The sequence below is a fragment of the Phacochoerus africanus genome, chromosome 6, assembly GCF_016906955.1.
Source record: "Phacochoerus africanus isolate WHEZ1 chromosome 6, ROS_Pafr_v1, whole genome shotgun sequence".
In the NCBI taxonomy this organism is placed as follows: domain Eukaryota; kingdom Metazoa; phylum Chordata; class Mammalia; order Artiodactyla; family Suidae; genus Phacochoerus; species Phacochoerus africanus.
In genome coordinates this window covers 57,168,466-57,194,035 of record NC_062549.1, presented here as the reverse complement: position 1 = coordinate 57,194,035, position 25,570 = coordinate 57,168,466, and the positions used below count along the sequence as shown (strand labels likewise).

At 39.8% G+C, this 25,570-nt stretch overlaps 1 protein-coding gene across 1 annotated transcript in view; it reads left to right on the top strand.

Annotated features, from left to right (window-relative positions):
* Nucleotides 1-4,648, top strand: part of STMN2 (stathmin 2) — a 54,082-nt gene extending 49,434 nt beyond the window's left edge. The window contains exon 5 of the mRNA XM_047783698.1: nucleotides 3,271-4,648. Coding sequence (XP_047639654.1) covers nucleotides 3,271-3,330 — 60 coding nt within the window. The 3' untranslated portion in view covers nucleotides 3,331-4,648. The remainder of the gene's footprint in view (nucleotides 1-3,270) is intronic.
* Nucleotides 4,649-25,570: the final 20,922 nt, after the last annotated feature.

The following is a 25,570-nucleotide window of genomic DNA, read 5'->3' as shown; positions in this document are numbered from 1 at the left end:
CAACACAAGGTCTTCTGACAATTTCCAACACTTTGCTGATAAGAAAAACAGACTATCAGAGTTCCCATCATGGCTCAGTGGTTAACAAATCCCACCAGGAACCATGAGGTTGCGGGTTCAATCCCTGGCCTTGCTCAGTGGGTTAACGATTCGGCGTTGCCATGAGCTGTGGTGTAGATTGCAGATGTGACTCAGATCCTGCGTTGCTGTGGCTGTGGGTGTAGGCCGGTGGCTACAGCTCCAATTCAACCCCTAGCCTGAGAACCTCCATATGCTGCGGGAGCAGCCCAAGAAAATGGCAAAAAGACCAAAAAAAAGAAAAACAGACATGTTGAAAATTACATGCCCTCTGCATACTGCCTTTGATTCTCCCACGTTTTCGTATAAAGTCACATTACAATTTTGACTATATATCTAATGATTATTTGAACATAATGTTTTCAAATGATAGATTTACTAAACTACCTGAAAATAATATTTTTCCTAGAAGCTCAGCATTTATTTAAGTTTTCTTTTTTTGTTGTTTTCTCAAGTTCACAGATTGTATTTGTTCCTTCCTATGGCACAAATCCATTTCTTTATATTTTGAGTTGAATAAGAAGTGTGCTCCAAATCAGCCTAATAATACTCATTATAATCTTTCCTGTTATAAGGTTGAGTTTATATGAATCTTTAGATGGGAGGCTAGTGTTATTCCTAGCATAGCGACAGTCTGGGCTTTTTCTCATTTTTGTCAGAGCTCAGTTCCTACTAATTAGTTTCTTTTCTGCATGAGAAAAAGATCTTGCAGCATCTTTTTCCTTATAAAAGCAGAGCCAAAAAAAAAAAAAGGAAGAGTCAGCTGTATCTGTGCTGATTTCCCCATGACGTTTCCAAACAGTCTTTTATACATGCTTTTCTTCCCTTCTCTTCATGGCTTTTGAGTATAGACAAAAGGCTCGTTTAAACCAATTAAATAAAATTGCTTTTAAACTCTTTCTCCAAAATCAACTTCCTGCTTACTTGAATTCTCTTATCTTTGAAGGAAGTGTCGGGCTGTGAATGCCTTTTTCTCCCAGAACCTACCTTTGAAAAGACACATTTTTCCACACAACCATAAAATGTTCCCCTTAAACTCCAATCGAGAATGGAAAGCAGTGGTTGAGCCAGGCTCCCTGGGCTCAAGTCTCAGCTCTGCTGATTGTTAATTATGTGATCTTTGGGCAAGTGACTCAGCTTGTCTGTGCCTCAGTTTCTTCATCTGTAAAATGGGAACCGTAATAGGGCCTCCAGCACAGGATTCTTGCGAGGGTCAAGGGAATTAATACAGGTAAAATCTGGACTTATGAAGAACTGATACATATTAAGTGCTTAGTAAATATAAAGAACCTATAAGCAGAGACTTCTTGAGATTATGGAGTCTAATGGTAAGATGTACTTTATAACTATCCAAGGGCATTGCCCCTGAACAGAAGGAATCTATAGACCCACAAGAAATTTCTGAAGCTACAGGGGAAAAAAAGTGGCAATATAAATAGTATTCTGAATAGAAAAATAAACAATGCTAGTAATTAGCATTTTTCAATTTCAACTTAACAAACACTTATTAAGCAAGACCATACGCTTATAATCATCCAGCATAAAACTGTGTACTAAAATTACCATTCCTGGGAGTTCCTGCCGTGGCACTGCGAAAACGAATCCAACTAGGAACCATGAGGTTTCAGGTTCCATCCCTGGCCTCGCTCAGTGGGTTAGGGATCCGGACATTGCCGTGAGCTATGGTGTAGGTCACAGATGTGGCGGCTCAGATCCCACATTGCTGTGGCTGTGGCGTAGGCCGGCATCTAAAGCTCCAATTCAACCCCTAGCCTGGGAACCTCCATATGTGGCAGGTGTGGCCCTAAAAAGACAAAAAAGACCAAAAAAAATTTTTTTAAATAAAATTACCATTACACATTTCCTCCATCAGCACCCCCCTGCCAGAAAGTTTAGTGCTTCAGTTCCTCATGTAAATAAACATCCATCCATCATGTACCAGGTGCTAAATACCCTACTGGCCCCTGCAAGTGGGACTAAAGTGAGAAAATACAGTCCCGGTCCTCAGTAAGCTTCTAAGTAAGCATCTACTTAAGGGAACAGATAAGAACAGAAATGCCCAAAATACAAGTTAGAATAAAGTGGCTGCCCCATGAAAGGGAAGATTTATGCAGATTTTCAAGTGGAAAGTGAGATCATTTTCAGTCCCTTGAAAATCTTTATGGAGATAGAGACAGCCACTAAAGAAATTAAAAGATTCAATTTAGGAATTCCCACTGTGGTGTTGTCACTGCAGCAGTTGGGGCTCTGCTGTGATGTGGGTTCAGTCCCTGGCCTGGGAACTTCTGCATGCTGTGGGTACAGCCAAAAAAATAGTCAGTTTACTCTCCTGACTGATGGAACAGAAAGACTAGGAATCTCAAACATTGAAAATCATGTGAAAAGACAATTCTGTTAAACCGAAAAATCAAGTAGACATAGAAGAAAGGTGGAGGGTAAACTGGGAAAGGTCATTTGAACTCAAGTTTTGAAAGATGTGACTAATGGATTAAGAATTTAGGAGGCATCCGAAAAGACCTCTTCCTGTATCTAATCCTCCCAAAGTGTCCACTGGTAAATACAAATTCCTCAAAATGTTAAGGAACGGGGGAAAAAAACACCATTAAAAATGTTATCTTGGAGTTCCTGTTGTGGCGCAGCGGAAACGAATCCAAATAGGAACCATAAGGTTGTAGGTTCAATCCCTGGCCTCGCTCAGAGGGTTAAGGATCCAGTGTTGCCATAAGTTGTGGTGTAGGTTGCAGATCGGCTTGGATCTGATGTTGCTGTGGCTGTGGTGTAGGCCAGCAGCTGTAGCTCTGATTCGACCCCTAGCCTGGGAATCTCCATATGCCACGGGTGCAGCCCTAAAAAGCAAAAAAAAAAAAAAAAAAAAAAAAGAGTCTTATTGCTAGTCTGTGGCTCTATACAGTAGTCCTGAGAGTCAACATTCTCTTAATCATATGACTTTTTGCAACTTCAGTGATAAAATTTTCAGACACTCTTAGTCTTCTGTGATCTTCTGTAATCTGACCCTTATTGAGTTCCATGTTTTCCTTTCTCATGAAATGAGAACATTTCCTATTCTATTGGAGAGACACAAAAGTGTTACTTCCGGTCAAGCGCATGGCATGCAAATTAGTGGATGGGACCTCCTGTTTCCACGGACTGGACAAGGCTCATAATGTTTCTTCTCCCTTGGGTGTTTTTCAGGAGAGGCATGCCGCCGAGGTGCGCAGGAACAAGGAGCTCCAGGTCGAACTGTCTGGCTGAAGCAACAGGAGGGTATGGCACGCCCCACCATTAGTAAATCCCCCTGCCTATATTATAATGGATCATGCGATATCAGTATGGGAAATGTATGACATGGTTTAAAAAGAACTCATTATAAAAAAAAAAAAAACAGAATCAAAAATAAAAAAAAAATCAATGCGGTCTCTTTGCAGAATGTTTTGCTTGATGTTTAAAAAATACCTTGGATCTTATTTTGTAAATACTTACATTTTTGTTAAAAAATACAAGTATTGCATTATGCAAGTTATTTCATAATCTTACATGTCCTGTAACAGGCTTTTGATGTTGTGTCTTTCCACTCAAATGAATTTGCTAGGTCTGTTCTTTTTGAAGCTCCCCATGTCTGACTCCATCCCCTGCCCTTTTCATTCCAACGGGAAAATGAGGTCAGTAGACAGTCTTTGGTGCTAGAAACCCACCATTGCCTAATGACCTAGACAGCTTTGTAATCTCTGAACTTGACCGAGACCATACCTAGATCACAGGTATTACAACTCCACACAAACCACCACATTTGTTTGCTCATAATCTACTAACTGCCTAGAACCTACAAAACCAGGCTAAGAAAAACCACTCCTCATAACATTTACTTCTGCTTCTACTGGATTATGTGCTACAAATGTGCTTTGGCTGTAGAAAGGGATGGATGAAAAAGACAGATCTGAGATCAATCTGGGTAGAAGCAAAAGACTGAACCTTTTAAAGTGCTGAACACAGATCCAAACCCCAGTGGTTCAAGCAGCCGCGAAATCGCTCTTCATGAAGTGGGCTTAATTCTCTAGTTTAAGTTCTTGATGGAATGAATTAACGTGTCAGGTGGCTTATTTGTGGATGCCATGATTGATGATGTTCATTTTAAGCTCTTACCTATAGTACAAGTACATGATGCTACTGAATATTTTTTCCACTTGGAAACTGTGAGCTGGTTGTTGCATTCAAACACACACGCAAACAAAATCAAAAGCACTGCGGACTTTCACTTAAGCTGGTCTTTCTTCCCCAGTGTGAGGCAGTCCTGCCTATTTAAAAAAAAAAAATAATTACTCCATCTGTGAGGGCCGATGCAGTTAAGGGGGCTAGGCAGGGTGTTTGTGCCAACTAAGAGAATCACCAGATATCCATCATAAATACCTATCGCAGTTTTGAAGTCCTTTCTCCCCTTACTCCCAACTCCTGAAAGTTGCTGCCTGCATATTTACTCTTCATTAGTGCTATTTTCCTGTATGTCATTGTGAGCAAGCTGTGATTAATAAAGAATTGGAGTTCTGTGAACTAATAAAGCTGTGTCTGTTCTCTTGCCCCTCTGTGTGTCTGACCCTGGAGTTCAGATTCAAAAGGGTGGCCATTGGATTAGAAAATCTCATAAGCATGGGAGTTCCCATTGTGGCTCAGTGGGTTAAGAATCCGACTAGTATCCATGAGGATGCAGGCTGGATCCCTGGCCTTGTTCAGTGGGTTAAGGATCCAGCATTGCCATGAGCTGTGGTGTAGGCTGCAGACACAGCTCAGATCCCGTGTTGCTGTGGCTGTGGTACAGGCTGGCAACTGCAGCTCCAATTCTACCCCTAATCTGGGAACTTCCATATGCCATGGGTATGGCCCAAAAAAGCAAAAAGAAAGGGAGGGGGGATAAAAGGAAGGAAGGAAGCAAGGAAGGAAGGAAGAAATAAAGAAAAATCTTATAAGCAAAGAGATAGTGATTGGAGTTTGAAGGATATCAGGGTCCTGCTGATCCTCTTCCCTTCTGGAGCAGCAGGAAGCATCACTTTTTTCTCTCCCTCTGACAGGCCAACACAGTGGGAGAGGCCTCCAATCTGTTCCCCTTAAAAACATTCAAGATTGAAGGCAATACCACAGGTTCAGACTGATAATTCTGCGGCAGAGAGCCCTCTCAGAGCACTTGGAAGGTTCCCGGCACCACGTCATGCTCTCCCAGGCAGCCACAGGACACCTTCCCCGGCCTGTGAAAATGTTATTTCCCTGCCATGCTGCTGCCTCGTGCACTGCCAACAAATGTGCTGCACACATGGACACAGCAGGGGCCTGTCAGTGACCCAGATGGATCTTGCAGGACCAAAGGAACCACATCCAGTTTTAGCAGAAAGTCATGCATAATTGAAACCACACAGATTTATGAATAAGTAAACTGGGCTCTAGTCCATAGATCTAACAAGCCAAGTTTAAGGTGGAGGCCACCTGGTCCCTATTTTGAATATCCTTTATTTGTGGAAATCTAAGATGGCAGCCATTGATACACATCCTTAAAAACAAGAGTTCCATGATCTTCCTTTGGGAATTCAATCAGAGCTTCTGATTAGCATAAGATAACCTGTGTGTTCACACCAACTTTTTTTTTTTTTTTTGTCTTTTTGCCATTTCTTGGGCCGCTTCCATGGCATATGGAGGTTCCCAGGCTAGGGGTTGAATTGGAGCTGCAGCTGGCGGCCTACGTACGCCAAAGCCACAGCAACGCAAGATCCGAGCCGCGTCTGCAACCTACACCACAGCTCACGGCAGTGCCAGATCCTTAATCCACTGAGCAAGGCCAGGGATTGAACCCGCAACCTCATGGTTCGTAGTTGGATTCGTTAACCACTGAACCACGATGGGAACTCCCACACCGATTTTTATATATACTTCAGAAAGCATTAAAGGGCTTCCACTGGGCCAGACCCTAGGATTAGCCCTGGAAATATGAAGACAAATAACCATGAGAAGCTCACAGTCTCATAGCTTATTGCTTATTTGAGCCCTGAACCGATTGGTCCTTGGTATATTGAGGGGAAATACATAATTTCTCTGAAGTTTTCTGAAATATTAGAGTCAATAAATTTCTCATACAAATTTGTCAGTTCCTAAATTGGAACTGATGACCAACTGCCTAATTTCAAAGGTGAAGAAACTACAGTCCAGAGAGGGTAAGCAATTTTGTTCTCAGTCAAAATACCCACTTCTCATGATTACTGCTCATCACCAGATTGTCCCCAGACCTACCCACAGCACTAGAGAGGCTTATGTCTACAAACTTCCCTAGACCAGAGGTCCTTCATTTTAGCATGTTTCAGAGTCATTTGGAGGGCTTATTAAAAACAGATTGCTAACCCAGACATGGAAGCAACTTAAATGTCCATCAAAAGATGGATGGATAAGGAGATGTGGTACATATATATAATGGAATACTATTCAGCCATGAAAAAGAATGAAATAATGCCATTTATAGCATCATAGATGGAGCTTAAGATTACCATACTAAGTGAAGTCAGTCAGACATAAAAGACAAACATCATATGATATCACTTATATATGGAGTCTAAAAGATAATAAAAGTGAACTTATTTACAAAGCAGAAGTGGACTCACAGTCATAGAAAACAAACATAGGGTTACCAAAGGGGAAAATGGTGGGGGAGATAAATTAGGAATTTGGGATTAACATGTACACATTACTATACATACAATAGATAAACAACAAGAACCCACCATATAGCACAGGGAAAAATATTCAATATCATGTAAAAGCATATAATGGGAAGGAGTCTGAAAAATAATACATATAATACTTATGGGTATATATATATAGAGAGAGAGAGAGAGAGGGAGAGACTGAATCACTTTGCTGTACCCCTGAAACTAAAGTGACATTTTAAATTAACTATACTTATGTTTCTAAAAATGGTTTAAGCTGGCAGCTATAGCTCCAATTTGACCCCTAGCCTGGGAACCTCCGTATGTCATGGGTATGGCCCTAAAAAGACCAAAAAAAAATCGTTTTAAAAAAATGATTTGTAATTGAAAGCCAGAAAGAAGGAAAGAAGGAAGGAAGGAAGGAAGGAAGGAAGGAAGGAAGGAAGGAAGGAAAGAAGGAAGGAAGGAAGGAATGGAAGGAAGGGAAGGAAGAAGGAAGGAAGGAAGGAAGGAAGAAGGAAAGAAAGAAGAAAAGAAAGAAGAAAGAAGGAAGAAAGAAAGAAAGAACGAAAGAAAGAAGAAAGAAAGAAAGAAAGAAAGAAAGAAAGAAAGAAGAAGAAAGAAAGAAGAAAAAGAAAGAAAGAAAGAAAGAAAGAAAGAAAGAAAGAAAGAAAGAAAGAAAGAAAGAAAGAGAGAAAGAAAGAAAGAAGAAAGAAAGGAAGGAAGAAAGAAGAAAAAAGAAAGATGTGGTGACACTAATGCTGCTTGTCTGCCAACTCATTTGAGAAGCTCCAGTGCAAACAATGACACAGACCCAGGTGTGGGGGTTCTTGGTGGCAGTAACACTGAGGGTAACTGTTTTCAACCAGGGCATGTTCCATTGGAGGCAAGATGTGAAATGAAACGAATTCAACCTCATTCCAAAAAGTGAGAGTGGAACACAAAGGTAGCCAAGAAGAGAAAAATGAACAACTGCACTTGCAGGATAATAAAACAATAGATAGAAAGCACCTAAGGGGCTGGGGTGGGGCTAAGAGACAGGTGAGGTCAGGGAACCAACCACCTTACATCTCTCATACAACATACTATTTCAATAGACATGAAAACATCTGAAGATGTTCCTGACCCTTTAAGAGATGAACTTAGAGCTCTTGGCAGGGATAATGCCATTTTGTGAATTATCCAGTTTTTTCGCCTGGTTACACTTACAGATTTTTTTTATAGAGTCTTGATTTCTTCAGGGCTATGTTTAAATTGTGTCTATGATTTTGAAATATTCTATAAAGGAAACTCACATAATCCCATTGAACTGATGATTCACCTTCCTCTCATCTCTTCTACACTTCAAAATGTATGAAACTACAGAGGGTTGATAAATGCTATTCTCTTCCCTGAATCAGGCACCAGCCTTTACAGCACTTCAGAGGAGAAATCAAAGATAAAATGTAACTGATAGCCTCACTCCCCCGCACCCACCACCCCTCCCAGTGAGGGAGAGAATGAGAAGGGGGAAACATGGCACCCTGGACTTGAACAACCAAATAATCAGTCTCCTCTTGCCTTCTCGGGCCTGTACAAGATAATGTTCCTTGACCTTGAATCAGGCAATGTGCTGAAAATTGCCAAAGCAAACAGAACCTAAAGCAAAACAAACATCCCCAAGCTCCCCAAATTATCTCAAATCATCTTGGATTCCTTACTTTCCCCACCTCCCACCCCCAAATGATCATCATGTAGCATCAACTTGATGACCTCCAAGTTTTCCCTCAGTCTTTGCTTTTCTGCTTCCACAACATTGCCCTAATTTGTTTGTTTTCTTTTGGTTTTTTTTGGTTTTTTTTAGGGTCACATCTATGGCATATGGAAGTTCCCAGGCTACTTGAGCTGTAGCTGCTGGCCTACATCTCAGCCACAGCAACGTCAGATCCAAGCTGGGTCACAGATCTACACCACTGCTCATGGCAACACCAGACCCTTAACCCACTGGGCAAGCCCAGGGATCGAACCTGTGTCTTCATGTTTACTAGTCAGGTTCGTTACCGCTGAGCCACAACGGTAACTCTGACTGTTGCTCTAATTTGGATGTTATCAGACTTTCTCGACAGTCAATTAATGAGTTTCTTTTGCTCCAGTCTATAGCCCCCTCTATACTCACGTAATCCTTCAGCAGAAGAATTAAATCTGCACTTCTCTCCGTGGCATTAAAGTGACCCCACCATCACTCTCTTTTCTCAAGAATGATACTCTCCTTGGATGCCAAGCCAAACTATTCCCTCTGATATACCAATGACAGGATATTTCTGGCCTCCGTGCATATGCTATAATCTCTGTCTAGAATGACCTTTCCTATAATATCAGTCAAAAGAGGCTAGATCAGGCTATGGTAATTTAAAAAAAAAATCTAACATCCCCAAGCTCCCCAAACCACATGGGTTTATTTACTACTCCTGCTGTTCAACTCTGGGTCATGGTGGATGCGGCTGTTTTGTTCCTCACTCTAGAGCCAAAGGTTTACCTGCAACGCTGCTGGCCACTATAGAAAAGGGAAAGTATGAACATGACAAATCATGCACTGGTTCAAGTTTCCACCCAGAAGTAGCCTACATTACATTTCAGTGGCCAAAGTAAGTGATAAGACCACATTTAACTCTAAACGGCCAGCAAAGTGCAACCTCATCACAAGCTCAGAAGGAGGAAATACTGGGTGAACAGCATCAATGACAAGCACCCTACTGGTCACCAGGTAGCAGGTTCACACTCCTTCCCATGTGTAAGATACACTCACACTACCTCTGAGATATACAATCTCCAATTCTCCTTTGTCCATGACATCAGGCTCCAGGATCTCTGGAAGACACATAGTTCTCTCTCCCACAGATGTGGATATAAGCCCTCTTGATCAGAGACAAATTAAAAAGACAAGTTATCTCCTCCAACATTCAGTATACAATGGTGAAATGGGGACATGTCATCACAATCACAGCATTCACTGATGATAGAAATTCTGGTGTCCCATTGGCCAGACCTTGGAGGTCCCTCTACCCATGGGATAGGGAACATTCCTTGCTTCTATCTCTACTCTGCTCCCAGAGATGAGTTCCCCTGTCCATGGTTCTCGGCTCTGTCCCTTAAGTAGATCTCCCTGTTCTTTATTCTCCTTGGCCATACCTATAGGGGCCTTGGAAAATATGCCCTCCATGCAACTGAGCAGCTTTCTTAGCCAGCTTGCTGCCCACCAAACTTGCGGGTCCAAGAGTCATTAAGTTTTTACCAATCATTCCCCCTGCCATATTTGTCTGTATCCTACCAAAAAAAAAAAATAGATGACATACTATAAAGGGATAAATGAAGAATATTTAATGAGAGTCTATTTCAGGGATGTGGGCAGATTAAAAGAAACCAACAAGGATGGTGAAGGACCACCAGAGAGAAGCCATTTCCACCTGCGGCCTGGAGACCCAAGAGAGAGTTGTGGCTATAAAAGAAGGCTATCTGTCCAGGGACTATGACCTTGAGGAAAGGAATTCATCCTCTAACAAACACAGTCTGGCAGTGAGGGATCCACAGAATTGATATCTCAAAATCTTTCTTCTCTCGCTCTTCAATCTGTAGCCAAGGTCCCACAGTAGCTAAATTCAAGGAGAAGGCAGGGGACAAGGGAGCCCAGATGGTGCAGTGTGTAGAAGTGTTAGCCTCTGGGGCCAAGCAGGATGAAGATGGGTAGAAAGAGAACCAGGAAACAGAATTTGGCAATTTGTGGTCTACACAGACCACAGCGGGATTAGAGAGCAGTTTAGAGAACAGCACTTATGACCTCTGTTGATCATTCACTATTCACTAAATATTTCTGGCTTCTTTCCTTCTGGGATTGATTGCCCTTCCCTGACATTTCTAGTCAGGCATAGTTGTGTGACTTGCTTTGCTCAGTACAATGTGTGCTCCTTCCACGTGGAAATCTTAAGAGGACATTCATAATTCACCATACCCAGTTTTCCTCTGCTACCATGACTTGGGAGAAGATAAAGAAGCACAGCCCATCTGCAAAAGACTATAGTGGGGATTAGATAAGCTCTTTTTGCTTTAAGCCCCTGAACTTTGAGGTTGTTTATTATTCACTAATAAATATTAATGAACTGAAATTCTTGGCATTCCCGCTGTCAAACAGTGGGTTAAGCATCCAGCACTGTTCTCTGCAATGGCTCTGGTTGCTGCTGAGGCGCTGGTGCCACCCCTGGCCCAGTGCAAGGGGGAAGGATCTGGTGTTGCCACAGCTATAGTATAAGTCACAGCTAAGGCTCAGATTCAATCCTTGGCCTGGGGAATTTCCATATGCCATGGGTGTGGCAAAAAGGAAAAAAGAAGAAATTGTTTTCACCATCAAATCTCTTAGCCAGCTACATTATCCCCAGTATGAAATCAAATGTTTCAGCAGCTTTCAAGTGGCTTCCATATTTTCAATTCACTTGAGCCCTAAAAGCCAAGGAAACCAATTAAATCTGTGATATTGGAAGAGAGACATGACCTAACCAATTGAATTATTTATCTCAAATACTAAAAGGGAAGGTGAATTTCTGCACTGGTTTATTTTGAACTATAGTCTCCAGCATGTTTTAAAGTATAAGAGAGAAAAAAAAGTTAAAAACCTTATATGAATGCCAGCATACAAAAAGCTTCACATGCATAGCTGTGCCAACTACCTCTAAAAGTTATAATTTCCTAACACTTCTATTCCCATGAGTGAGGTTTCAGTGGAACCTTCTATTCCTGCCACGTGCACGGAATATTGTGAAGGATTCCATTTAAACCAATGGGGACCCCAAGAAAGTCTTTTCAAACTTGCTCGTGTTCAATACATTATCTCACACTGAAAATACCAGTTAAATGAATGTATCAATTCAGTTCTGCAGGCTACATAACAGACATTGAACTAGACAGCATGTTACATGTAACAGCATGCACAATCATTGAAATGATCACTTCTCTCTCTTTTTTGAGTCACATTCAACTTTTATCTCTCCCTCATCTCCCACAATCCAGCAGGGTCCATCTTGTACAGAAAGGGCAAGGATGTGATGGATATTTTAGAGACCAAACCTTAATCCAAAAGGACCTCTGCACTCTCAGGTTAGCCTGAAGCACCCAAGTCTTTGAAAAAAAAAAAATACTATCTTCTATCCTATTCCAATCCTAATGTCATATTTTCTTCAACCCATCACAGTCAAGCTTCTAAAACCTGTTTCTCTCCCTCCACCTCCCATGCACCCTTTAACCTACCACCCTCTGCCTTCTGCTCTCACCTCTCCAGGGAAACAGTTTTCACCACTGCCAATGGCCCCTTTACTACTAAACCAGATAGAACCCAGTCTGGCCAAATACTACCCAGGATCAGCTCCAGGCCCTTCCTCTAATAGAGTCTTCCTTGAGCCCTTCACATCCCAATAAGCTGGTGAGCCGCAAAATCATGTCGTGGTCAAGTCCATGGGCTCCAGCCCATGGGCCATGGGGCTCCTAGTTCTCTGATCCTGGACAAGTTGCTTATCTTCTTTAAACATCCTCATCCGTAAGTCAGGGATGATATAATTGTCACTGCCTATGGTTGGTTGAATCATTGTTTCAACTCTTCTATGAGAGTGTCTTCACTATTTCCAATGGGACTGCAGTGCCTCCTACTGGAGGGGGACAGGGTCAATTTCCCCACCCATTGATGTTGGGTTTGACTGTGCATCAGACCTTGGCCAATGGAATAATAATGGATTTGCCAAGAGTAAAGGCTTTAACTGAGTGGAGGCTTGTTAGCTTACACTCCTATGATCTGTCATAGAAATATGTCCTGGGGGAGCTGTTCTTTTATTTTTTTTTCTGTCTTTTTAGGGCTGCACCCTCCGCACATGGAAGTTCCCAGGCTAGGGGTCAAGGCTACAGCTGCAGTCCTAAGCTACAGCCACAGCAACACAGAATCCAAGCTGCATCACATGCCACACCACGGTTCATGGCAATGCCAGATCCTTAACCAGCTGAGCAAGGCCAGGGATCAAACCCGCATCATCATGGATACTAGTTGGGTTGGTTACCACCAAGATACCATGGAACTCCCCTGGGGGAGTTGTTCTAACAAGGAGAATGTGGAGAAACACAAGCAGATCTGAACCCAGTCAAAAGCCTGGATCCAAGCCCAGCTGACCCAATAGTCTAAAACAGAAACAAACAAAAAAATATGCAAGAAAAGTATATATATTGATGGTCATGAGCCACTGAACTTTGAAATGGTTTGTAACGCAGCATTGTTATGCCGTGATGAATGTGATGCCTGAGAAGACTGCTGACAAGATTAAATGAGTTAATGGAAAGGATCTTTACACAGCACCCGCTGCATGTTAAATATTCAATAACTATTCATTATAACACGTCACACTATATTATAATTTGTTTGCCTAGCTGTGTCTCTCATTTAGCCATAAATTCCTCTAAGGCAGAGAGTGTCTGTCTAATTGATTGTTGAATCCCTAGTATTTAGAAATGGTTCAATACAAAAAACACACACACACCACACACATTTTTGGTGAGTTAATGAATGAATGAACAAAATGAATGGATGAATTCAAAGGAGAAAACACTTAATGCAGTATTTGGCATAGACTGGCACTTAATTAATATTAGTTCCCATCTTCTTTCTTTCCTTTATAATATGAAAGTGTCTTCTTGGTTTTAAGTTATTTGAGCTTGAAATTAATTTTTAAGTATACAAAGGACCATTTTAAAATGATCAGAAATACATCTCTGCACACAAAAACAGAAAACCTTTTAACATCTCACCATACAGAAAAACAAAATAAAATCACTTGGAGGCAAGTCCTGGATTAGGAATTTAGTGGTAACACTTTTGGCAATGCACCATCCAGCTAATACCGGTCCTGGCAGATCACACTACCTGGGCTGCTGATTCTATTCACGCCACTTAAGGCAGAAGCTAGTCCAGGTCTCTGAAGCCTGAAGCTCTCATTTGTTCCTGAGAAAATGGAGTCTAACTGAACTAAATTATCTTCTGGAATAAAGAAATACAGCAGTGATGCAGTTCTCAGGGTTTCATAACAAATAAATCGCTGGCATTTATGTGCTGAATCCTGTATATGAGTTGTCTCCATGAAGCCTTAAATTCCCCAGGTAAACAATGTCTTTCCCAGTGGAAATTCCCCATGGAAACAATGTCTTTCCCTCTCTCCCCAAGGATTTGGTTTCCCCTGTATGCTTCTCAAGGAGTGTGCTCTTGTTTTCCACCTTCAGATCATTCCAACTCTTCCCTAAAACACCCACTCTTGCATCTCATGACACTGGGCCATTCAACCTCTTGTCTTCATTGCTGGGGTTCTCTACCAGCCCCAGGTCATGTTCCCTCATTTCTCTATGATCACTGTTAATCTCTTCAACTCCATATCTGTGTTAATGATAATATCTACACAGTTGAAGCTCCCCCATTCTGCTCTGAGTTCCTTGACCTCCTGTCCTTTAGCAATTATGCTTCTCCACTTTTCCTCACTCAGTCTCATCGTATTCCCTAGACTTTATCATTATCAATAATCATAATCCCTACCCAGACACCTATAATGGATTAATTAATCTTCAACAAAGGAAGCAAACTCTCTTTAGCAAGTGATGCTGGGCAAACTGGAGAGCTGCATGCGAATAAATGAAATTAGAACACACCCTCACACCATGCACAAAAATAAATTCAAAATGACTTAAAGACTTAAGCATAAGACAAGACACCATAAAACCCCTAAAAGAGAACATAGCCAAAACATTCTCTGACATCAACCATACAAATGTTTTCTTAGGTCAGTCTCCCAAGGCAATATATGTAAAACCAAGAATAAACCAAGGGGACCTACTAAAACTTATAAGTTTTTGCACATTAAAGGAAACAATGATTTTTTTAAAAAAGACAACCTACAGAATGGGAGAAAATAAGTTTCAAATGATACAAATGACAAGGGCTTCATTTCCAAAATATATAAACAACTCCTTCAACTCAACAGCAAAAAAAAATCAAACAACCCAATTGAAAAACTGGCAGAAGAACTAAATAGACATTTCTCCAAAGAAGACATGGCCATGGGCACATGAAAAAATTCTCAACATCATGAATTATTAGAGAAATCAAAGCTGCAGTGAGGTACCAACTCAGGCCAGTCAGATGGGTATCATTAATGTCTATAAATAACAGCACTCGAGAGCATGTGAAGAAAAGGGAACCCTCCTACACTGTTGGTGGAAATGTAAATTGGTACAGCCTTTATGGAAAACAGCATGGAGGTTCCTCAGAAAACTAAATATAGAAGAACTACCATATGATCCAGTAATCCCACTCCTAGGCATTTATCTGAACAAAACTATAATTCAAAAAGATACATGCACCCCTCTGTTCACTGCGGCACCGTTTACAATAGCCAAGACATGGAAACAACCTAAATGTCCACTGACAGGTGAATGGATTAAGAAGATGTGGTACATACACACATTGGAAGACTACTACTCATCTATAAAAAAGAACAAAGTAATGCCTTTTGCAGCAACATGGATGGAGCTAGAGATTGTCGTACTAAGTGAAGTCAGACATAAAGAGAAAGATAAATACATATGATATAACTTATATGCGGAATCTGAAATATGGCACAAATGAACCTATCTATAGAACAGAAACAAACTCATGAACATAGAGAACAGACTTCTGGTTGCCAAGGGTGGAGGGGGAAGTAGTGGTATGGACTGAGAGTCTGGGGTTAGTAGATGAAAACTATTACACTTAGAATGGATAAGCAATGAAGTCCTTCTCTATAGCACAGGGAAGTGTATCTAATCACTTGTGATAGAACATGATAGAAGATAATACGAGAAAAAGAATGAATATATATGGATAACTAGGTCACTTTGCTATACAGCGGAAATTGACAGAACATTGTAAACCAACTATAATTTAAAAATTAAAAAATAAAAATAGAATTGCCATAAGATCCAGCAATCCCGCTCCTGGGCATCTATCCAGAGGAAACCATAATTTGAAAAGATCCATGCACCCCAATGTTCATTTCAGCACTGTTTACAATGGCCAAGACATAGAAGCAACCTAAATGTCCAACAGATGAATAGATAAAAAGATGTAATACATATGTACAATGGACTATTACTCAGCCATAGAAAAGAATGAAATATTGCCATTTGCAGCAACATGGATGGACCTGGAGATTATCATACCAACTGAAATAAGTCAGACAAATATCATATGGTATTACTTATATATGGAATCTAATTTAAAATGACACCAAAAAACTTATTCACAAAACATAAACAGATTCACAGATTTCAAAATCAAACTTCGGTTTACCAAAGGGGAGAGGGAGTGGGGGAGGGATAAATTAGGAGGAGAGAATTAACATACACACACCACTATATATAAAATAGATAACTAACAAGGACCTTCTGTTTATCACAGGGAATCTGCTCAATGCTCTGTAACAGCCTTTATGGGAAAAGAATCTGAAAGAGAATGGATATATGTAGATGTAGAACTGATTCACTTTGCTGTACACCTGAAATTTACACAACATTGTAATAAGTCAACTATACTCCAATAAAATTAAAGAAACAGAAAGAGAGAGAGAGCATGAGCTCTGAGAGGGAAAAAAAAAAATTCCTCCATTATTTCCACTCCATCATCCCACTCTGATCTCCACCTTCCAAATTTCCAGCTGAGTCATTTTGGTAACTTGACTCCTAACCATCAATCTCACTGAGACTCCAGTTCCCTGGTAGAACGTCTTTGTGTTTCTTACCCTCCTGGGTCATCCTTTCCCTCCTTACCCAGATTATTTCCATGGGCAATTATTGCAGTCTCTTTCTTACATATCCTTACAACACCCTCCCTTACTGTGTTGTTCTCAGTTAGCCAGACCCATAACCCTAGTTAAATTAACTTGCAATCTAGTCCATGCCTGTACCCATGCAGATGACCATAGCTGTAGAAGTCACACAGCTCTTTTCACTGATCTTTCTTTAAATACATGAACATGAACTCCAAGTGAGCCCTTAATTTTCCTGGAAATCACAATTTCTCTAATCTTATTCTTCTACTCTTAAACCTCCTTGAACTTCTAATATCTCCTTTCCTATCATCAAACTCAGTTTGTGACTCTCCTTCACTGAACAAATGAAGTAATTAGAAGGTCATTTCTGTAGATTCCCACCAACACATCTATCCACCTAGCACACTTAGGCTCTACCTTCCTGTCTGTTACTACAGAGGAGCTAATCAAAGCCAGCCTTTCCATTTGTGCCCTAGATCCCATCTCCTTCCATATGAGGCAGGTGTGGCCCTAGAAAGAAAGAAAGAAAGGAAGAAAGAAAGAAAGAAAGAAAGAAAGAAAGAAAGAAAGAAAGAAAGAAGGAAAGAAGGAAAGAAGGAAAGAAGGAAAGAAGGAAAGAAGAAAGAAAGAAAGAAAGAAAGAAAGAAAGAAAGAAAGAAAGAAAGAAAGAAAGAAAGAAGAGAGAGAGAGGAGAGAGAGCTCTCTCCCCCCCTCCCTCCCTCCCTCCCTCCCTCCCCTCCCTCCCTCCCTCCTCCCTCCCTCCGCCTCCCTTCTCTCTCTTTACCTACTCCCCTACCTACTTATCCCCTTTCTCATCTACCAACACCTCCTGTTTGGATTACTGAGATAGCCTCCTAACCGTATAGAAGCAGTATGGTGTTCTGGACAATAACATGGACTTTGGGGCGAAAGAACCTTGGTTCAGATCCCACCTTGGTTACTTATCAGTCAAGTGTCAGTAAATAAATAGCTTAACCCTTTTGTCTCTATTTCTTCAGCTATAATTTGGAGAATGATGATAGTACCAATCTTAAAAAATTATAGTGAAAATTAAACAAATTAGCAACTTTAAGCACACACCAAAAAAAAACCTACCTCCAGGAAGTAGCACATACTATTTACAAAGTAAATAGTATTTACTTTGGTTATTTTTATCCAGGAGGAACTGAAATGCAAAGTTTTCTACAATAAACTTTGTATTATACTCATTACAAAGAGATAGTTGAAAGACATTTTCTAGTTATACCTGGATCACTTTGATTTTCATACAAGTATTATTATATATTTAGTTTTAAATTTAAACAGTTGTCAACAATTTTCTGTATGTAATATATTTGTTTACTTATTAACAAGCACTCACGTAGACCCAATATTTTGCCTATATGCTTTTTTCATCATCTACTGTGAGATGGACAGTTAATTACCGAATTACTTACTATAAAGAAATAATGAGGAGCAAAGAGTAACTCAAAGATTCCCCAAGAGCTTAATATCTTGAGTAATACTTCTCTGGGAAACTTTTTTCTTGTCATACATTCGACATGAAATTGATGGTTACAGAAGAAAGAAACATCGTTCCTGGTGCAGACCTATAAATTAAGCATAGTCATATATTATCACAAAATGAGTGGAAAAATCTACTAAACATAAGCAATTATAGAATGTCCATTACAGAATCACATGCATACTTCTTAATTAAACTAGTTTGTATTCTCTTGGCTAGGTGTGTATTTTTGTAAATACAATGGTTTGTAAGATGAATCTAATAGCAAATTAAAGAAAAGAGCAAGATAAATTTTCAATTACCGGAGGTCTTTTGCAAAGAAAATATTTTACCCATCTCCAGTCTGTTACGTATACTCCAGCCAAGGTGAGAGTGTATAAAATGATATCCGATTGCATCACTTTTCCACTTAAGATATTTTGGTGGTTTCTCTTTGCCCTTAAGATTTTTTTTCTGTAGTTCTTCTTCCTTTTTTTTGCCACATGTGCAGCATGAGGAAGTTCCTGGCCAGGGGTCGAACCTGTGTCACAGCAGTGACAATGCTGGATCCTTAACCCACTGAGCCACACGGAACTCTACCCTTAAGTTATTCTAAATTCCCTGGCATAATTTACAAACTGTGATCTCACTGCCTTCATCTTTTACCACTGTAGCCCTGTAAACTACATAACAACCTTACTTTCTTTAGTTTCTGGAAAGTACCATGATTCTCTCTTCTCAACATTTAACAGAGTGCCTAGTTTATGGCAGGACCTTAAAAACATTTGTAGAGTAAAAAACGAATGAAAAACAAATGAATGAAACAAAGGAAACATTTCTGTTTTCTTAACGATTTCACTCATCTCCTTTCACAAGTTCAGCCCACAAACATGGCTAATGCAATATTTTAAAAGTCTGGAGAGTAAGTCAGAAACAGAAGTAATCTCAATGGATTAACAAATTGATTTTTCAGGCATTGGGAAATTCTGCACATAATGTATCAGAACAGATAGAATGGTAACTTTTTAATTTTTGTGTTGTTAACCCACAACAAATATTTTGAATATATATATCTTGAAAACTGATTTTTAATTAAAATTCTAAAAGCAAAGGGTAATTTCCTCTTATTTGAGCAAGACCATAAATGACTTAGGGACAATTTTTATTAAGAAAACATCTTTGAGATGTCATTAGTGAAATCAAGATGGAGGGTTGGATATAACTATTTCTCATTATTTTTTGCCTAAAATCTATGAAATGGCATAAAAGAATAATTCCATTGAAATGATGGAAAATAGAATTGTGGTAAATGGACCAGAAATGTTGAGCAATCTTTAAAAAACAGAGAACAGCTGAATTCAGGTCTGTAGAGAAATCCAGCTGAAGGAAGGCATGTATTTCAGAGGTAGATGCAATTGAGGGGAGCTTTAAGTCCAGAGTCAAAAGGTACCAGATACAGGGTAACCAAGTGTCAGAGTGAAAGCATCTATCTCAAGCATGTAGCCCAGCTGATTCCTTTCCCCTTTCCAGGTTCTAGTGAGCATTAGGCAGCAAGTCATCTTTCTATTGATACTAAAGCAATGAGTGTGAGCCTTAAGGATGTAGAGGCAAAAAAAATCTTGAAATAAATGCAAGTGGAAACATAATATACCAAAACTTATGGGATGAAGCAAAAGCATTTCTAAGAGAGAAGTTCACAAAATTGATAAACCTTTACCTAGACTAACCAAGAAAAAAAGAGCAAAGATTCGACTAAATAAAATTATAAATAAAAGAGAAAACATTACAACTGGTACTAGAGAAATACAAAGGATCTTAGCGGACTATGAAAAATTTATATGCTAACAAACTGGACAAGCTAGAAGAAACAGAAACATTTTTTAAAACATATGATCTACCAAATCTGAATCATAAAGAAAAAGAAAATCTGAGCAGTTCAATAGCAAGTCAGGATTAATTCAGTAATCAAAAGCCCCAACAAAGAAAAGCCCAGGACCACTTGGCTTCGCTGATGAAATCTAAGAAAGTTAAAAATAATTTACCACCAGAGGGATGAAAATGAAATTGCCTCTGACCCCTCATTGGCAACTCTGAATGCTAAAAGATAAAGTAATTTCTACGAAGTCTTAAGGAAATAATGTAGTATTTTTTTAATCCATCAAATGATCAATCAAATGCAAAGGCAAAATAAGGATATCTTCATACATTTAAGAACACATAACAACTCCTGGGTATGTGAAAAAAAAAAAAAAACACTAATTTGAAAAAACATGTGCACCTCAAAGTACAAGGCAGCATTATTCACAATTGCCAAGATGTGATATAAAGGAATACTACTCAGCCATAAAAAATAATGGAATTTTACCATCTGCAGCAACTTAAATGGACTTGGCATTATACTAAATGAAATGAATCAGAGAAAGACAAATACTGTATGACATTGTTTACATGTAGAATTTTAAAAATATATCTAACTAGCAAATATAACAAAAAGAAGCAGATTCACAGATATAAAGAACAAACTAGTTGTTACCAGTGGAGAGAAGGAAGCAGGAGGGGAAATATAGGATAAGTGGATTAAGAGGTGTAAACTATTAGGTATAAAATAAGCTATAAGTTATTGTAGACACTGTTGTACAAAACAGAGAATAAAGAAAATTTATAATAACTACAAATGGACTACAACCTTTAAAAATTGTGGGGTTTGGGGGGGCGGGGGGGGGGTGTTGACCCTGCCCATGGCATGTGGAAGTTTCCAAGCCTGGAATCAAATACGTGCCACAGCAGCAACCTGAGCTGCTACAGTGACAATACCAGATCCTTAACCCACTGTGCCATGGGAAAACTCCATAAACTTTAAAAATTGTGAATCACAGTATTGTACACCTGTAACATATAATATTGTCCAACAACCATACCTCAATTTAATTAATGAATTAATACAAATTCATAAAAGGTACTCTCTAATTTCTAAAAAAAAAAACTTACCCAAAGATCTACTATTTCAGTACAAGAAGCCAGTAAGATTTATAGCCCTTCTACTTACGGTTGATGAATATGCTAGATATTGCCTTAACATTATTCAGCATCTTCCTCATCCCTCTGCACTCTCCCTGAGGACTATGACCCCGGGAACTAAGCTTCCTGTCTTCTTTGCCAGCAGAGTCCATGATGCTCTATAAATTCTGCCAGGGATGTGTGCTTGCACTAGACTTGGAAGAGAAGTATAACTCATTCTTTCTCCCCTGGAATTGGCAGTGGAGGTGGGGGCTTCAGCAAACTTGACCTTTTGTAGCAATCACATGTCCCTAATAACGCCTCACTTCAGGACAGTTGTGACCATGGACCTTGCCTGCTGTCTCCCGGCTCCTCGGTGGCTACAGCCACTTGCTGATTTTTCTGGACCACTCAGCTAAAGTGCCTCTGACTTGCACTCTTGCAGAACTTAAAAAGGTCTGGAAAGCACCAAATTCTCTGAAATCTCTTCCTACTTGACATAACTAAAATGGTTTCTCACTGAATTTTTACCAATAATGGCCTTTCCAAAAGTAATTAATAACAATTTAGAACTTTTAAAAAAATTATCCAAAAAGTATTATTTATAAAGAGAAACCTCCGGAGTTTAAGTTCAAATCAATCTTCTTTTCAAGCCTCTTATCAGGTTCCTTCCACACTGTCTTACCACTAAAGAATTCAGTAAATTTAAGAATACAAGAGAGGAGTTCCCACCATGGTGCAGCGGAAACGAATCTGACTAGGAACCACGAGGTTTCAGGTTCGATCCTTGGCCTCACTCAGTGGGTTAAGGATCCGGCATTGCTGTGAGCTGTGGTGTAGTTTGCAGATGTGGCTCGGATCCTGTGTTGCTGTGGCTGTGCCGCAGGTCAGCAGCTACAGCTCCGATTAGACCCCTAGTCTTTGAACCTCCTTAAGCCACAGATGCAGCCATTAAAAAAAAAAAAAAAAAAAAAAAAGCAAAGAAAAAGAAAAAGAAAAAAAAATCCAGACCACTTGTAAATTGTTGGGCCAGATTCTTAAATTTTCAGGTCCTCCAGAAACTGTAATAAATTCTAGAAAGCTCTTGCCAGGCAGTGAAATACACTCTCAAATAATACTTTTATTTAAAAGACCTATTAGGAGTTCCCATAGTGGCTCAGCAAGTTAAGAACCTGACTAGTATCAATGAGGATTTGGGTTCTATCCCTGGCCTCACTGAATGGGTTAAGGATTCAGCATTACCACAAAGTTCTATATAGTTCACAGATGTGACTCAGATCTGTTGTTGCCGTGACTGTGGCATAGGCCAGCAGCTGCAGCTCCAATTCAACCCCTAGCCTGGGAATTTCCATATGCCACAGGTGGCCATAAAAAGAAAAAATAAAATAAAACACCTGTGAATTTTAGCTAATCAAACAAAAAGAACTAACATATGATCCAGCAATTCCACTCCTGGACATATATCCAGACAAAACTACAATTCACAAAGATATATGCAGAAGTTCCTGTTGTGGTACAGTAGAAATGAATCGACTAGTATCCATGAGGATGTGGGTTCAATCCCTGCCCTCATTCAGTGGCTGGGAGGTCCAGCATTGAAGTGGGCTGTGATGTAGTTTGTAGTCGTAGCTCAGATCCCATGTTGCTGTGGCTGTGGTGTAGGCTGGCAGCTGCAGCTCCAATTCAACCCCTAGCCTAGAAACTTCCATATGCCATGGGTGTGGCCCTAAAACAAAGCAAAAAAAAAGGAAGAAAGAAAGAAAAGGTACATGTACCTCTACGTTCATTGTTCATTGCAGCACTATTCACAATTGCCAAGTCATGGAAATGACCTAAATGTCCATCTAAAGATGAATGGATTAAAAATATGTGGTAAATGTATACAATGGAATATTACTCAACCATAAAAAAGAACAAACTAATGCCATTTGCAGCAACATGGATGTAACTAGAGACTCTCATACTGAGTGAAGTAAGTCAGAAAGAGAAAGACAAAAACCATATGATATCACTTACATGTAGAATATAAAATATGGCATAAATGATCCTATCTGCAAAATGGAAGCAAATCACAGACATGGAGAGCAGACTTGTGGTGGCCAAGGGGGAGAGGGAGAGGGAGTGGTATGGATGGGGAGTTTGGGGTTGGTAGATGCAAACTATTACATTTGGAATGGATAGGCAATGGGGTCCTACTGTTCAGCACAGGGAACTGTGGCCTATCTCTTGGGCTAGAACATGATGGAAGATAGTATGGGAAAAAGAATATATGTATATTTATGACGGGGTCACTATGCTGTACAAAAGAGATGGACACATCACTGTAAATCAACTATGCTCTAATTTTTAAATTAAAAGGGAACAAAGACAAAAGCATGCAAGGAAAACATCTCCAAAGCGGATTTTGCTCTATCTATAAGTTTAAGGTAAAATCCTACTCTATGAATAAGCCGAAAGATCATTTTCATGGCAGCACACCCAGAACAAAGCTTCTAAACTTTTAAGTAGGGGTCAATTTCTAGGAGTCTTACCCAGAATTTTCTTCACTATTTTCACAGATGAAACTTAAGAAATTTAGGTAAAAATCTAAGCAGATCAATGGCCTCAGTCTCTAAATGGCATATACAACTAAGATACTGCAGAATGAGCAGAACACCAAACCAAGAACAAAAGTAGAACTTGATTAATTCAACTAGCCCAGTGCCTGGCATATGATATACATGGAATGAAACTTTGCCCATTCTGTAGAATTTCATGGCAACAGATTCAGCTCACTATTTCTCTGGTAACAAGTCCTCCAGTTCATTGATTCATTCAACATTCATTGAGGATCTATCATGAAGTTCACACAACCTGAGAAAACTGTCCCCATTCATTTTCCATCCTTGGCTCTTTCTTTTACACGCAGACATGTGCCCATTTTCTTCACTTATTTTCTACCTGCATCAGTCATCCTCATGGTTGTCCTTCTTCTACTCCTGTTCTTACTGATTCATGGTTGCATTGAACATTTAAGGCGTGAGGATTTCCCATCGTGGCTCACCAGAAACAAATCTGACTAGTATCCATGAGGACACAGTTTTGACCCCTGGCCATGCTCAATGGGTTAAGGATCCAGCACTGCCATGAGCTGTGGTGTAGGTCGCAGATGTGGCTTGGATCTGGCATTGCTGTGGCTGTGGCATAGACCAGCAGCTACAGCTCTGATTTGACCCCTAGCCTGGGAACCTCCATTTGCTGCAGGTGCAGCCCTAAAAAAAATTTTCTTTAATTAAAACATTAAAAAAATAAAGATGTGATTCCTTAAATGTTTATAAACACCAAGCCTTGTGTATATAAATGAGCAGAACTTGATTCTCAATTTTGAGGCCACCCAGATGGTGATCTGCCTAAGAAACCAATGTAGGATCTCACAGTCTTACAATGGCTGGCAGTTGACCACTGGATGGTCTTAAGCATGTACCCTCCGTCATTATTGAATCACAGCACATACACGCCATGCTCTTTTTCAGACCCATGCTTTTGCTCACACTGTTCTCTCTATTTACTGACTTGCCTCCTTCTGCAGCTTATAAGTCCATTGGTTCCTTTAGGACATATCTCCATCTCTTCCCACTCCCCCCAGTTGGCTGGCTCTCCTCTCTGTTTCTGTAACCACTTATGTTTGCTTCTATCAACAATTATCACATTCCAATTATAATGATTTCAGTTTTATCCATTCACTCCACAAACACCATCGAAAGCCTTCAGGCCAAACACTTGCCTCGGTGCTAACTATGCAATACTGAGCACAAGAAATGTGATTATTGTTTTCATAGATCTTACATAATTGTGAGGGGAGATTAACAACAAATCAGTATAAACATACACATACATACATTCATACAACTTGGGGAAATGGCCATGAAAATGAGATTCATACTCTTGTTAGAATAAAAGGATTAAAGAAGATAAAGTCGTCCAAAGATTCTTATCTGAGGTGGTGGAAAATGCCTGGCACATAGTATGTGCTCAATAAATATTTCCTTAACCATAAAAACTGAACAAGCAAAACCACTTTGGCATATACAAGTTATAAAATCTATATATAAACATTAAAATTATATAATGGCGGTTTTTATGGTATAAATAAGATGGTGGAGTAAGGAAGACCAGTAAGAAAAGAAGTTGTCTATGAGAGGGGGAGAGAAAGCCGGAGAGACACAAAGACAACTTCAGATACCCACAGGCTAGGATGTGGTGCCTTTGGATTGTTTCCCTTTCTGGAGGAAATGTGAGATCAGTTTGGACCACCAGGAGGCAGTGTCTGACCACTTGTGACAACAACTCTTCTGACCCAAGCAATCGTGGATTTTGGGGGGGTTTTGGTTTTTGGTTTTTTGATGGGAGGCACTCCCCATCTGCCCCATCTGTTAAGAACAGAGGAACTGGGCTTAAAATGTTATTCATTCCTTTTATGTTACTAATAAAATACATAA